Below are 16,817 nucleotides of genomic sequence, written 5' to 3' on the forward strand. Positions count from 1 at the left end.
AATTCTATATGCACCCAAAACCCATCAAAATTAGGAACAAAACAGCACTACCAATAGTACACATATACACATACGTATACGTACACACATACATATATACACACTTTTAAAAAGGGCCAGTTTCATCAAGCTGAAAACAATTATGAGCCAAATCAGTTGGGAAAAAGAATGTAATCAGAAAAATATGAAGACTAATTGAAAATTGTTTAAGAACATTTTAACTAGATGCTCCAAAAGCCACAATCCCACAACTGAAAAAGGCGGCCACGCTAGTTAAAAGGCAACCTGGCTCAGACGGAAGTTAGGGAAACTATAAAAAAAAGAAAAAGGGAACATGACAAACGGAATAAAGAGAAAAGCTCAAGCTGACAAACAAAAATCTGGTGTTAGGATGTGTAGATAGCTGATATGGGAAGCAAGAGGATACATGAAGAAATCAATGGCTGGTTAAGTTTATCAGTGATTTCTTTTTTTAAACACATTAAGGGTAAAACAGTCCAATGGATTGTTCCTCTAGCAAAAGGAAGAGGTATTTTTTTTCCTGTGGAAATGCAGAACTGGAAAGAAATTGTTCAATAGTATCTTATTCTGCTCTGCTAAGGGGGGTCGTCATGTCACAGACATGCAAAACACTCGTCCTCTTTCATTGCTATGCAGCGAAATGGCAGGCGGGATAGCGAGCCGTTTTTAGTTCAGCAGGTAGTACAATTTAGATGTACAAGCACGGAAATATTGTCATAACTTCTCCTAATACACTGGATTTAGTTCTGGTGTCCAAATTCAAGAAGGTTGGTGAAAAACTGCTCTGGTTTCATACCCCAGCAGATGACCAGACTGGAAAATTTGGAGTTTTTCCACTGGGAAGCAGAACTCGACTGATTTCTTCCACCGCAGCAGAGGTTAGTGAACTGTAAGTACTCAGCCAGGGAACTCGGGTTTGCAGTTTAGTGCCACAAAATCAATCCGAGTATTTCAAAGAAAGCCAAAGGTAGACTAGAAATTAGTCCATGTTATTATCAAAGAGAGTGATTAAGCGAATAGACACACCAAGTTGCAAAGTACCTTAATATTTGGAGAGAGCAGAAGACTGAAGAATATCCTGGCAATTATTTTCCACTGATTGTATCTGCAATCCTTTAGGAAATGAAGGGAACAAACATTAAAAAAAGAAGAAACAACAACAAAGCAGAGAAGATAGAGAGCAGAGAAGCAACGAGAATTCCTGACGAGTGGAAGTAAACAGCCAACGACACTAAAATAAGGTATTTCCACAACTGAAGACAACAAACTTGAAGGGAATTTTAAGGGAAATTAAATCCACAACAGATATACCTGGAAGGACAGTCAGGGGACACATTCGGGAAAGACTGAAAGGTTAGGAGGGGACAGAACGGTGAAGGATCTGCCTGGGACCCAAGAGAGCGGTGAAAGCTGAAGGAGCTGCAGTCAGGAGAGACGGGAGCCGAGCACGACCCGAGTGTCCGGGAAAGTGGCTGGTGCAGAGCTACGACAGCTGAAGGGTTAGAAGGGACAAAATGGGTTGTCCAGCAATACAAGGACCATGGAGATCCACTAGCACCTATCTGCAAATTACACAAAGCATGGGCCACCAGAATGGGATGAACATGGCACACGGACCCAAAGGGAGAAGGAGCATGGAAGGGATTTCTCTTAAGAGCTGTGTTAGGTTACACTTAAAAATGTTCAACCAGCATTGCAGGAATGCCAGATTTTCAAAGCCTATGGGATGAGAAAATCAACAGCATCGTACCTGAGGTTGTTTCGCCACCTTTAGTAAATCTATCTGGAGACAACTGACCCCCACTGTGCGCTGTCTGGGTTTGGTCTGTTGACCTTGCGGATTTTGTGAACTTTTAAATGTAGATGGCAATCTTCTTGCTTAAAATGAACTTTTCCTATAGAAAAACTGTTGTCCTTTAAGCTGCCCAAACACCTCGGTCTGGACTGAGAACAAGCACACAACCCTTAAGCCTGGAAATGGTTGGTTTGGGGGGGGGGGAAATGTATGTGTATATATATATATAGTAACAAAGAGTGAAAATTCAGAGAGGGGTACCAAGACCATGTCTCATCCTTAATGGTTCCATCTGATAGCAGGCAATGGTAATAATTCAACAAGAATAAATACATGCCAGAGACAACCAAAGAAATACTTTCCTACTAAGCCAAACCGTGGTGTGTACAACGCTGCCCTCTCCCCCCAAGGTCAGTCGTCCTCCGTGAGTCAGAACTTGATTCATTTTCCCGTAACACAGCAAGTTTAACAATCCAAGAATTTTCAAGTTTCATCAAAATCCATAAACACATTCTATTCTATCCAGAAGAACATTGAACTTGGCGGGACAGAGTACCACAGCGGTGGCCCCAAGTCAAGAAAAATCCTCTTTTGAAGAGTCAAACCATCTCCCAGGAGTTAAATGAAGTAGGTCTGGAAAATGGGCATCTCCTCTAAATACAAATATTCTCCTTTGTCGTACACAAAATAGTCATAAAAAGCTCATAATTATTCCACATTTACATTAACAGCACATTAAAAACACGTCATCCTGTTAGGTGAGTGAAGTTATCCGGATCGGACAAATTGGCAAACTGAGGCACACGTGGATTAATAACTTGCCCAAGGCCACACAACGAGAGTTATCAGAGTCAAAATCAGAACACCAAAACCCTTGGCTGCCGGATCTGTATTCAACTTATTTTTTCTTTAAACTCCTCTTTTTTTTTAATTTGGTCTTTGCCACAAGAAGAAAAACATGAAGTATGAATCTATTATTCCTATAGGCATAAAATTTTGAGATCCCAGTAGTCAGGTAGTCTGACATCTTGAACAACGCAGACGAGGAGTCGTCCACTAATTAATACCTACATCAAGGTCAGTAGTTGTGGTTGAACTGGAACATAAAGCTTTTACAAGAAACAAGCCATTCTCATTTTAAAGGTTTTCCAGGGATGATGCAATGTCCACCACAAATCTTGATGGATTGTTCCAGTAGCTCATTACGCTCCCATGCCTTTACCCAGCCTTGACCTTCGCCATTGCATCTTATCAAACCTTTGGCTGCTTACATTAAAACAGCAGCTACTACCAGTGTTTCTTAACAGACACCCAGAGAAGTAGAGGTTGCAGTCCTCCTTCCCCTTTGATAAATTAAAGATATTAAGTTCTTCAAGCCTTGTATCATAAAACCTGTCTCCCAACCCTAATCCCGATGAAGGTTCAAATTGTCGCATCTTTGTAGAACAAAACCATGAATAACTCTAGCAATATTAGGACAACATCTGTATAAAATGCTCAACAAAGGCAAATATTGTGTGGCATGAAGTGATGCTTTGCAGGTGAAATAAAACTAACACTCGCCATGAGTACGTTCAGTAATGCTCATGACGGGGCTCCCTTGTAATTTTTGCCCGTACTATTCTACGTCCTCCAAGGTGCGGCAACTGGGGAGGACAGGTCAAAAGATGAATTAAAAATTTTATTTAGACGATAACATTCCAAGCAGAGGTGTTCTCTGCTACTTTAATTTGTCAGAGAAAAAACTAGGTCCCTCTGTTCCCACATGAATTTTGGCCATAAAAAAGGTGATTCCTTTAGGACACCCTAAGGTCCACTGGAATTGATCTCACATCAAAGATTTTTCTTTACTCCATCCTACCCAGACACCTTATGTACCCAGAGGTGTCTCCAAAAGACCTTCAGTAGCATTTCTCTTAGTACCTCTAACTTCCACTCCTTCCTTAGTATATCTGTAAAACCAGCCCACCGTGTCCTTTAGCATCTTGTATCGACTTATCTGCCATGTTCTTCAAAGCTGCTGGGATAACCATGCCTGGCTGAAAACAGATTCATCGACGAAGAGCGAGCAGAAGCAAAACATTTAAGAGCCATACATGACCAGAAGGACTTAATATCCATCTCATGTGATAACAGAAAGACTACTGCTCTGCAAGAGGAAGATTTTTCCAGTTCTTTCTTCATGAGCAGCAGATTAGCCATCACAACAAAACATTTAATAAGGGGAAAACGAGCTGAATGTGAACTAAGCAATCCTATACTGTTATACAGAAGACGTAGCAGTAACGAACGCCAAGCCTAAAACCAACAGAAGGAAACACGTGTGAAGATCTTACTCAGCCTCAAGAGATTGCAGATCAACGTGACTATGGGAATTGGACAAGACTGTATCTATCATTAAAGAAAAGAATAACCTTAAAAATATAATTGCACCTACAATCAATAACCTTTGAAAAAGTGCTCACAGTTTTCAGATAGCCAAAGATCTGGTGGGAAGAATGCCAACTGGATGAATAAGAAATCAATTTTTATTTTCCCTGGCCACTTTACTTCTTCCCATATCTCCAATTTATGAGACATCCCCAAATCACGCACCTCTGCTTCAAGTTAAGTCTGAAAAATTTTTCACAGGCATGTGTTGAGAACATACTTCACACATCACCAGCCACATGCACATTCCCACATATTTGCATGATACAAACAAAGCCCCCACCAAAACTCGGCTAAAGCGATGCCTCTGACTCAATTGTGCTACTAATCCCGCTGCATGATTTTTGGGAGATACCACCCAGCATTCAGCGACCTGACCTGAAGTTCACATTTGGTCAGCACTTCTGATAAACAATACTTTCCAATTGGTTTTTACTGAGGTTTCCAACTGAACTGTAATTTTCCACATCTTCAAAGAAACGAACCCTTCTTTGTGTCCTGGATGGCCTTCAAAGTTTTTATTCAATTTTATTTCTACACTCTCTTATATTACTTCTCCTCCTAAGATGGCAAGGGGATTATTTTCTACCACCATTTTTAGTAGTAAGTGGCAGCAAACTTAAAAGTTACCACCTAAAATTAAAAAAAAATTTTAAAAACTCCAAAAACAAAAAAAAAGAAAAATTAGAAGGGGAAGAAGAAAATCTGTTAGACAAAACCAAGAATTCCTAACAGTCTAATACTGGTAGTGAGACTAAAACAGATGTCTAGAAATCAAGTAGACCATAATTCCTAATCACAACAGTGCAGGAACGTATTTCAGACGAAGCTTTTTTGGGTGTTGGGGTTTGGATTGGCTTTTTTAAGGGTGCCTTAGGAGGCAGCTGAAGCACTGAATGTTGCGCTCAGACCAGCAGCTCTGAGACTACATCTCAGGAAATCCTGCTAGCAGCAAATAAGACAGAAAAATCCTCCTAAACACAGTGGAAGAGAGGGAAAAGCTGACCACATGCTAATAGGGTATTAAAAAAAGCCTACAAAATTCCAACTAAAAAAAAAAGTCATACGACACGAGAAGCACCTTCCAGACTAGACTTCTGATTTGCAATTGCAGATATTAATGACATGCAATTAATAAATCAAGAACTTTACCCCTTAAAAGAACTCAGATATTTATCTGAAACAGACCCTGTAGTTGGATCTATTTTTTAAATTCTTGGTGCTCTTCCAAGATACTGGATCCATCAAGTATCGGTGACTTATTCCAATACCTCATCCAGTGCCTTGAAAAAAATTGCCACATCTCTGCTTGCTGGTGGGGCTCATAGATACACAGGACCCCAGCCGACCACCTACAGGACAACCCAAGCGTATTTCCAAAGCCTGAGAGAGGAAACATCGCTACCACCAAGGCAGCAGCGAGAGGAGGCTGAAGGCATCCTCACACCTGAAAAGGCGTTGGAGGAACCAGAGCAGATGTGCAAGGCAGGATGAATTGTGCAAACCATACAAAGTTTGCAAGCTGAGAGACACTGCAGACACGCAGAGGTGTGGCAAAAGCCCCACGCAGTCGAACATCACTTTTTTGGTGAAGTATTTTGCAGTTGTCTTATGGAAGCAATAAGTGTGCGCTGAACAAAGCACGTAATTATTTATCATGGTTTACTAGCAGAAAAAACCCAACAGACCAGAGGTCCAGAAGGGCCTCTGAGTCATGTCCAGTTAAGGCAGCTACCGCAGACCAACCCCTTCGGCACACCCCAGCGCTCCGCCGCCATACAGGAAAACGCTTACTCTGCAATTTCTCTCTTTCAGCCACGGTGAGGAATGAGGTCTCCTTCCGAGATTTGCAGCACAACCAGCCAAGAAGGGAGAGCAGTTTTGCTGAAGGCCACATAATAGTTTCCTGGTAATTATCCTCATTCCCCACTCACCGGGCTACACCAACATCAGTAGCTTCAACCTCACAGCCAATAAATAAAACCTTTAGTAACAGCATTAAAAAGCATATATTAAGCACAGGACTCTCTGGAGCGAGCTTACCTCTCCGCAAGGCGTTCTTTAATCTTTACAGCAAACCCACTGACGTACAAAACCTTACCCTGGAAACCTGCACCAAGGTCCAAGGGCTGAAGAGAAAGTGATTACACAGAAACGAAGCAGGTCCTTCACTGCGACCCACAGCAAAAGGGGTCCAACCTAGCACCAGGGACACCTGAGCCACTGCAGGTCTTCAGGACCTGGAAGCCTATTCAAGAACAAATGAATGGGTTTTTCATTTTAGTCTGATTTTCAGGATCTTGGAGGGGCACCTCTAATGCTTGGCAACCTAAGACAGTATTTCTACAGGTGACATTATTGCCTTCTTTTATACCAGATGTAGAAAAAAACTCTGAACCTGATGTGAGCAACCTTCACCTTCTACAATTTTGAAGTTTTACATTTCCCCGGGCTGTTTCTTGCCCCCACTTGTGTCCTACCCTCACTACACCACAAATTCTGCCAGCCAGAAAGCAAATACTCAGGCGGTAATTTAGGAAGACACAGATTAAACTAATAAGCATCAACAGGTCTTTAGCGGCCAAGAGACAAGTTCTTAGATTTCTGGGTCGCATAGAACACCTCCGAATACAGAGAAGAGTATAATGTCAGCACTGGTTATTATGGTCTCACATCTCCTATCCACTTACTCAGAACTAACGTTGAAGTTGAGGGCTCACAGCACGCAGGGGCACGGTTAGATACAGGGACGTTAAATACATCGAGTTTCGAGTGGTCGGTGCCTATAGTGAAATAATGCCAGCTGTATACAGCAAGTTAGCAAAGTCAGGGCAACCTTTTAATAAATCATTTTGGTCAAAGAAAAATGGAAAAGCGTGTGGAAGTCAAAGGTATAGCTAAAAAGCCCAGAACAACGGAAAACACACGACTTCCCTTAAAAGTTTCTCTTCTGATCCATTCCCTGACGCAGCCAACTGCAAGGAGATTGTGGATCACACACTACATCTTTTCAATACAGCTATTTTTACCTTCAAAATATTTGTAGTACGACAACTCTAGCACCTCTCCACGTGTTGTTTTTTGTTTTTAAATAGCAATTCCTAACGACTTCCCTCAGGTTCCCCCTCAAGCGCCGTTTGCTGCTGCTCTGCACCTTCCACTCCGCCAGCTCGGGCTTTGCCGACACGAAACTCTCATCCAAGACGCGGTGATACGGGACGCTGAAGGAGCCGGCTCCAAACTGCTCCACAGAAGATGGCATCCAGCAGAGATGCTGCTCGTTCCCACCTTACACCGATGTCTATAGTAACAGACCACTTCTCTCCTCTTCAACCATTGCTGCCTTCAGCTCTAAATGCTTTTGTTCCCAGGTCCTTCATGGACCTTATGGTCCTTCCTTGATGGAAGCTCACTTTGTAGATAGGTTATTATTCCTTTTTCCTCATTACTGGGAGCAATAGTAGATAAGTGTCATCTGACATCTGCGCATCGCAGAGAACACTCACCGCTGTATTAATTAACATGTAACTATTGCAAATATTAGTGGCAGTGCACTAGTCACGGCAGGTGGTAAGTGGAGTGACAAAGTGATCTTCTGTCCATCACATGAACGCCGTGCTCACATTAGCATCCGTAGCATTAACAGTACCCGATCCTAACAAGACCTATCCAGATAATAAACATCCAATATTAACACCCCAGACAGCAAACATTCTGCTTTTATTCCAAACCCTGTGCTCATTTAAGGTCATTATGGTGGTATTTCATATCCTTTTAAACACATATGAATAGAAAATGGCATTGGTGAAGCAACAGTCAGACAAGGAGGTAAAACTGCCTGTTGCTTCACAAACCCAGTAGCCAAAAACAAGGTTGTCCTTCATCTCCAAGCACATACTTACAGGTACGTGAAATGAATGAAGCAGAGCAGGAGTCAAATGCGAGTGCAATGATTGCTCTGACCCTGCTAACAAGAAACATCCCGATTACAGCTAGAGAAAACGACTGCTTAAGAATCATTTAATTTACGGTACCCTACCCTTGCAGTGTGCTGTGGAAGTCAAGAGGCTATAATCACACATTTCACTCACTTCTGCCTGGAGAATTTCGAGGCACAGGTTTTCTCTGGAGCGAATCAACCAAGACGAGATGGATGACTTGTAACCACTCAGCCCCGCTCTCGCAGGCAGCACAGAAGGGTCCTTTATGTTGCATATCTAGTTTTATTTTACTTACTTCCCCACACCCTACAACCACAGCTACTGGGATCTTTGATTTAAAGCACAAATTAAAGGGGGAGAGAGGGAAGGAAGACAAAAAATGCTAACCACAAAACATACATCAAATGCAGAACAAAATAACTGACCCGTTGCCGATGGAGCTGCCTCCGCTTCTTTCACAAGCTACACCAGAGGTTGCTCTGCCAAATGCCATTTTTGCAACTCAACCAAAAAATAACTTGTGGTGATTTCATCTCGTTTCCTATCATCTAGTTCCTGAGCCTTCTAAGACTTCCACAAAGGTTACAGTCTTCAGATACTAGAACAGGTCTCATTTGGTAGTTGTCCAGCCATCCTAGAGTACGTACATGGAACTCAAGGGGAGAAAAATAACCAAGACAGGTTGATAATAACCAAGACAGGATCTGGCATTGTGGCCAACCTGCTCTTAGCCATAACAAACTTGTGAAGTGATCGTGTAGTTTCAGATTCCCAAACTCACCCACTGGACCATGCCGGGCAGTCACTTCTTCTACAGGCAGAGAATTTGTCTAGAAGGTGGTCTCACACCCTACCTTATCCTACCAAGGATCGATAGGATCTCAGGTGCTAAAAATTAGAGTTAATAATTGAAAAAAACAGGAGTCTCAGAGAAGGAGATGTCCAGAACACTTGCAGCGAGGAAGAATTGTTTCTGAGCACTGAGCATTGTCTGATAGACCACAAGAGGTCTTCTGAAGGCACCAAACCATTAAAAAATCCTGCACAACCTTAGCTGAGGACCCCCAAACTGTCATTTTACACTTTAAGGGCTTAAATGAAAACTCACATAACATTGACTCCCTAAAGGTGCATACACATCCTTAGAGGTGGCATCACTTTTAATTTTATATCAACTGATTTACCTCAAAGCTGTAGACCAAAGCGGAGTTGCTCTAAGACTCAGCTACGAATCCAAACCTCTTCGTCTGCTTGGTTTTATCACTGGGAAAACGGAGAGCGCATCAGATGCGGACAAAGCAATTACTAAGATTTGCCGGTAAAAACAATTCTCGGTGCTCCATTTAAACACTTCTCAACACTGTCTATATTCAGAAATACACGTCCCTTTAAGGTAGCCACGGGTCAGCGAGAGAAAAAAATTGGGCATTTTATTCAAATGCAGCTTTTAATGGATCAATAAAGCTTTCCCACGCAGTGACTGTGATTTAATCCACGCACTCAGCAAACCGGATCCCGATCTCAAAGTCTGGCCGAGAGACACGTGCCTGGAGGTTGAACCCTCCCAACAGAAGCTCGTCCCTGCCCTCAAAAGACTGCTCTGGAAGGGCTGCTCCCACCACCAGGCTTTGAGGTGCTCCAGTCGAGCATTTCTATCCTACAGCCAGCACTACGTTGTCACAGTGAAAGATAGATTATTCTAAATCTCCAACCCTCCCCTCCTTTCTAAAACTTTGGGATTACTCTAACAAACAGAAAAAATACTGCAGAACACTAAAGGGCACCTCCTTAATACCTCCAAATTCTAACTCTTGTTCAAGTCCCACATTAAAATCGGACTTCAGGGGAAAGGGAAAGGAGGAGGAGGAAGAAAGGAGCAAAAGGCAAAGGGGGAAAACAAAAAAAAAACCAAACCAAACCAAAACACACTTTGCTCTCATTTCGCAAGCTAAACTGAACATTGGGTATTTTCCACTGCTTTTATTTAAACCAGATCCACCATCTGGGACAGACACCCTGTCGGGCCTACCTCTGTCAGGAATTTGTCTCTCGAGAAGTTCACTGCGGAGCTCACAGGTAGATCAGAGAGGGGTTCACAGCCCCCCCAACCCTTGCCACGTTCTGGTTGTTGTTGAAGGGTTCTGCCAGCTCAAACACAGACCCCAGGGCTGCAGCGTTAACTCGGGTGATGGATGGAGACGTTACAGAGTGGACAGGAAAGAAGAAGCAGCACGTTTTCCTTGTGGTGTCACATCATCAAGCTGGAAAGTCGGGAAACTGCGTGAAGTCGGCTGAAAGGGCACGGAGGACAGGCAGGACACACGGATGGACTGCTGCCACGGGACGCTGGCAGTCATCACCCGTCTGAGCACGTGGCAGCTCCCTCCTTCTCCTCCTCCCCCTGTGCAGCACGCTCTTTGGAGAAGACACCATACTCCCTACGGACACACAGTGCCCTGTGCATCAGGGGCCAGGCTGAATTTCTTTCTCCCACTACACAGGAGTAGCAGTTCAACCTAGTGAGGCAAACAGCCAAAAAGTCTGACATGGAGGAAGCGCACCCTGGTTACACCAAGCTTTGAACAACGGTCCCACACAACCCGTAGCACAGGGAATACAGCCGCTGCCCCACAGCCCCTCTCCTGTCCTTCTCCCATAAAAAGATACTGAAGCTTGGACCAGGGTTGTTGGACCTTCCTGGCCACACCAGGGACCAGATTCGGTTCTTTCACTGCTTCTGCATCCACCACATTTTGCATCCAGCTCTGGCAGATCACCACAGCTGACGTTCTCCCTCTCTCCACTGCGCTCACGGCCACAATCCCCGTGCTACCTCTGGGCACCGCTGGAGCAGCTTCCTTCAGCTTCCTTCAGCTTCCCCGTTTACAACAGCCCCTGCGGATTTGCTCCACCAGCAGTTTCTGCCTTCACAGACGCAACGCCACAGACCCATGCAGCAACTTTTCATTAGGTCCTTGGGAGCAACCCCTCACCAAGAGTCAACGCTCCAGAGCAGGAAAAAAAAAACCTTAATATGTGAGCTGCAATGTAGGCAGAGGGTGAGGGATGTTGGCAGGACAAGACCTCATTCACTATTTGCAACTCATTACTTCTGGTTTTGGACAGCACAGAGCCTCACCACACCAGACCCACCTATTGAACCCCACGTAGACCACCACTGTCAACGACGATCAGCCTGGTAGGCTTGTGCACGGGGGGAGATGACCTAAAGCAGCAGCAATACTGGAAGACAGCAATGAGGTTACCAGCACAGCGTGTTTTACCAAATCGTGAGAGTCTACATTAAAGCTCTGGAAAGCTTCCTCTCTGGTTTAGCTTTCCATCTGTCGCCAAACAGACCCCATAGCACATAGATTTCTTGCATGCTGGTATTTGGCAACAGCAAGATATATTTCCTAGCAGGAATAAAAAAAACCTCTTCCATTCACACTGAAACATCTACTGGACATCCCTGTGGGCCTTATTGCCAGAACACCGAAATCCAGACCTCCAAATGGGAAAAATACACTGATTACCTGCCAGTAACCTCCAAGAGTGGCAAGCCAAGCCCTTAATAACAGTCTGCATTACCATTTGGCTACCGCACAGCAACTGGGAAAATGTTATTGTTTTGAGTTTGACTTACTTGTCGAGATAATTGCTTCAGTATTAATTAAATGTTCTTCTCTGCAGCTGCACAGACAGCTCACGTGGATAATTTACTGATTGCACAGTATATGCTTCTCTTGAATCAGTGGGCACAGCATGACCACTAGACCCAAGCCTGTCTGTTAAACACTAAACATTAACATTTTAGAGCCTAAAAACCTGAATCTCTGTTTCAGAAATTTGAAGGCCAATTATAAGCATGACTTTTTACACCCTCAGAACAGAAAAAACATTGCGGGGAGGGAAGAACCACCCCACCACCTACTCGAGCAAAGCATTTGGTGCTGGAGTCACTACCCCACACACCCACTTCCCCCACATCTATGTCAGCAAAGTTCACTGGCACACAAATATGTCTCAGCTGAGGATGCAAAGGCATTTCATAGTAACACAACAGCAAGAGCCACCAGGAGAAAATTCACCCAAAGCTCTGCTCAAGGCAATCCAGAAAGACTGTCCCCATTTGCAGCCAACTGCTGCAGTCACGTCTAGAAGATGCTCAGCTGGTGGCTGTGCTCCTCCTCCTCCCTTCAGCTTCAGTACAGCAGTCGTCTTCCCTGTGGGGTGGCCCAAGCCCAGCGGCTTCCCCACCTTCACATGCCCTGGCCCGGCCTCAGGAATAAACTGATATTTCTTTAGCCATCCCTCATTTTTCTAATGTTCATCTGCTGCTAATCCTACTTACAGTCCACTTAAACATTCTATGAATTAACATTAACTATAAAGGTAACAGCAGATCAAAGGGTCGTGAGCCCAGGAAGACTTGCTGCCGGTTCAGAAATCTTGAGTGGATTACCTAAGGGGGTTGACTGTCACTACTCCTCAAAAAGCCACGCTACCTTAACTAAAGAGCCTGACAAATTATAATCAAGACTGGATCATCATATTTACATACCCACTTCTACCAATTAACCAACTCAACCATTGGTGCAGCTACAGAATACTTTATTACTTGCTTTTTCAGCTCTCACCAAACTGTAACAAATTTTGAGCACTGTCCCAAGCCTGCCTCAAAAAAGCGCAGGACACTTAAAATGACATTTGTTTTTCTTTAAGTTCTGCAGCTCTATTTCTACATCATCCTTCACAGAGAAAACAAGGTGTCCATCAAGACCTTCCATCCGGAAAACTCATGCCAAAATCCTTTCCACGTTCCCCTGGCTGCATCTCAACCTCTTCTTCTTCTTCTGCGTTCAACGTATGACCCCGTTTGGAAGAAACTAAAGGACTCAAAGAGCCCAGAGGTTCTCAGGAGGAGAGGGAAGGGATTGTCCTGACATGGATTACATTGCTATGTTGTTAATTACATCGAGCCAGTTTTCTATTGAGATTACAGGCTGCCACACTGCCGTTGTAACCTCTGAAGTCTCTCCAAAACCTTCTTTCACTGTTGCTAGCTTAGTGCTCTTGGTCAAGTCCCAAGCTGTGGAAATTTGGGCTGTGTTTTGATCAAAGCCCTCCTCGTGTTCCGTGCAAATTTCAACACTTGTGGTCGCTGGGTTCCCTCGCCAAGCTCGAACCGTTGCCTTTCAACACCCATCGCTCCCTGCTTCTTTCAAGGGGTGATTAGGCACGGCTCTCAAGCAAAGCTGGTATTTAAGAAGTTGTTTGAAGGCCTGGGACAGGGTTTTACATAATAATGATGACTTTGTTTAATTAGGCTCTGCAAAATGTTTCAATTTTAGATCAAACCGTTCAACTTTTTATTCCCCTTCTCAGAGATGTAGTCTATCTTGAAGGAACTATGAAAATTGAAAAAATTACAGAAGCAAATGAGCTCTCAGAGAACCACACTAGAAGGACACACTTCAATCCCCTGAAGATCCCCATATCTCCACGCGCGGGGGCTCCTCAGCAAAGCACAGCTCCCGTCTCCAAAAATGTAGCTTTTGTTAATGAAGTCAGAGCATCATCACCCATCCTGCCAGCAGCCTGAAGACCACATCAAACCCATACATCACTGACAGGGAAAGAACTAACACAGCTCCCTTTGACTGAATTATAGTAAATCCACTTTTTCCAAGCACAGCATTCATATGAGACACACAACAGAAAAGCCGTAACAACCTACTGCACCACACGACTGGGGAATTCTCTTAATGAAGGAACCAAACCTCTGAGGGTCATTTCTGATCTTCACAAGAACAGCCTTCTCCATCAGGGGCCTTATCTGAAGAAATAAAATTTCAAGCTTTTTCACTGTGTTACTCTTCAACGCAGAATCTTTCCTTAAACGCAGGAGTCCAAAGCAAGATACTCCAGGGGAAGCATTTTCCCCTAGGCATTAAGGTATGGATAAGGTTTCTACTAAAAAAGGTATCAACCATACTTGTGGCAATTTTAGATCAATTTGTGGAGGCACGTCCAACAGATGAACACGCAGGGCTGCGCGGGATGGCATCAGAGATGCGGCTTCCTTGCTCTGAGCCTGTCAGTGCTCCCAAGGACCAGGTTCTGATGATATTTTAACAAAGGAAAGACTATTTCCCAAGTACACTCTGGAAGCTGACACTACAACTGCTGACAGAAGTATCTATCTTCTTTTTAAAAAAAAAAAAAAAAAATCTAGAAAAGCTTCCAATCATAAAACCACCTCTACATTGACATGGCAATCATCAGGAGGCCTCCCCTAACATGGGAAGCAAACCAACCCCTCCTGCAAGAGTTCAGTCTGGGTAAAACCAAGAAGCATGAGGAAGTTTTAATGCCTGAGAGGTGATAATAACAGTTGTTGGGTAGGGAAACATTTCCCAAACCTTCTCGAACACGCTAATGGGGTATTGCAGGCTCGACCCTTTGGCTGGACACGTAGCTGCACTCTAGGAAGGGATCCAAGTTGTTCCACACTTCTTCTAGATGTCAGCAAAAAGATCAAATGGCCAATGAGGCCGATTCCTTGCCCTGGCACCAGGGAGAGGTTATTCCTTCTGCAACACCGGTTCCCAATTCATCTCGCCTCAAGCGTGCTGCAAACACGCTCAGTCCATGGCAAGACCACAGCTGATTTCCCCTGGGACAGAAGCAGCAAAGGGCAAATATCAGGTAAATAAGGGCTGGAGCTTCATTCTCCGCAGGAGAGGAGTTTCCCTCTGGGCAGCCCAACTCCTTCTTGTACGCAAATACCAAAATGCCGTTACATTAGTCACAAGCAGGACAAGAGTTACCCAAAATGAATGCTTCGGTTCAAAGCCAGCAAATACTACGTTCTCTCTCCGTGGCATCTTCTTCTGGACCACGCTAAGCCCTGAATGACTCTGCTGCTCTTCTGAGCTGGCGTCTGGCAGTGAGGTCACTCAGCCTATGTCGCTACAGCTGTGAAGATGCAAACCAAATTTGGTTGGGTTTTGTTCGATTAGCTGAAAAAACAAGGGCTGACAACATCTCAAGCTGTACTGCTGGATACAAGGATACACATTGAGGATAACAGGAATATCTAAACGGGTTTCAAACTGTAGCACAGAGCAACATACTTTAAGGTCAAAAGCCAACATTGCCAACTGGCTCCAATATTACTGGGATTATTCTTTCCCTTCCTTGACCAGCTTTCTGTTTTTTTAATATCCTTTGAAGACAAGGACAAAACCAGGTAGCACTAGTCTTCCACGCGGACCCTGAACTTCTGAAGCCTCATTTACACATGAATCTAAGGTACTCCAGAAATAATTTTAAACTTTCTGTTCAGAGTCTTGAACGGATAAATTATTCAGCCATGTTTCTTGAAGATGCACAAGGAGCACCCATGAGATCAAACAGAAGCTACTGAAGATGAGAAAATAAAGCTGTTATCCATATGCATGAAGAAAGAGCCATCTATAAATAGCAAAGTAGGAAGTTAAGTCTCCTTTAGGAACATAATTTATACGAAGTTGTTTTTGTTCCCAACTTCAGAAGTGAGAAATAGGAGGAGGAATAAAAATTTATTGCAATCTGATGTAGATGTTGGACGGCAGCTTTCATATCTTTGCATTCCCAGAAGCTGCTTCACATGAGAGCGAGCTACGGCTCCAGAACCGTGCTGAAAGCACAAGCTGCAGAGAAGCAAAGCGCTTTCCCCCGCACACACAAGTGAATATGCTCTCGGAGCTCGTTGACTTCATTTTGCCTAGATCTGTTTGCAGCCACGTTAAAACCCGACAGGCTAAGAGTTGCAAAATGAGAGATGCAGCAGAGTGCAGCTCCAGCCCTCTGCTCAGCGCCTCGCACCCGCGCCGCTGCAAAGAGATGAGTCCCACCGCGCTTCAAGCCGTCTCTTTAACTTACCAATGACCCCCAGTCTTTTTTAGATTGTCTGGCTATAACTGGGAGGTTTGCAGATAAACCGAGGTTGTGCAAAGCTCTCCTGAAGTCTTCAGGACGAAAGCTCATCTACCCAAGCTCCCCACAACTCCACGAGAAAAATGATTTAGGGAGAGAGCTCCTAGGTCAGGGGATTTTTTTAGTTAAGGCGCTCACCCGCTGTACCTCTCGCTCGTGTTAGCAAAGCGGGGATGCGTGAGATTTCAGAGGACACTTCACCTTACAGGGTGGGGAGCTTGTCTACTGCTCCTTGGCAGTTGTGGCATGGAAGGGAAGGAGAGGACGCAGTTGCCTACGCGCTGTCTGGGTAAAGTGCGAGAGAGCTGTGTCCGTCACTGCTAAATACCAAATTCCTGAGTGATGGGGAACGCAGTAACATTTGCTGGCGGGAGCAACGTCAAACTGAGTTTAGACAAATGCCTAGAATGGACTAACAGCTGGGGAAGGGAAAAAAAAAGGGCAAAAAATAAAACCCACAAACCTTTTGACTAAAAAAGGCAGCCAAGCAGCCTAGAAATAAGCGGAGAGACAAAAATCTGCTAAACACCTTGCTGCTCTTTCACAGCAAGGCCACTGTCTCACGCATCTCTTCGTAGCCAGAGGCCGCAGAGACTGTGGGAACAGCGAGCAAAACCCTGACATTTGGGTTTGGTACAATGAACTCT

General features: G+C 44.2%; 1 protein-coding gene across 3 annotated transcripts in view; it reads right to left on the minus strand.

Moving 5' to 3' along the window:
- EXOC6B (exocyst complex component 6B) overlaps positions 1 to 16,817 on the minus strand; it is a 307,149-nt gene that overhangs the window by 186,591 nt on the left and 103,741 nt on the right. The window contains exon 7 of one of the 3 annotated variants that reach the window (XM_075148333.1): positions 1,063 to 1,134. The exons of the other annotated variants lie outside the window; for them this stretch is intronic. Coding sequence (XP_075004434.1) covers positions 1,063 to 1,134 — 72 coding nt within the window. The remainder of the gene's footprint in view (positions 1 to 1,062; positions 1,135 to 16,817) is intronic. 3 annotated transcript variants of the gene reach the window in all.

Source organism: Calonectris borealis, chromosome 4 (assembly GCF_964195595.1).
Source record: "Calonectris borealis chromosome 4, bCalBor7.hap1.2, whole genome shotgun sequence".
Classification (NCBI taxonomy): Eukaryota; Metazoa; Chordata; class Aves; order Procellariiformes; family Procellariidae; genus Calonectris; species Calonectris borealis.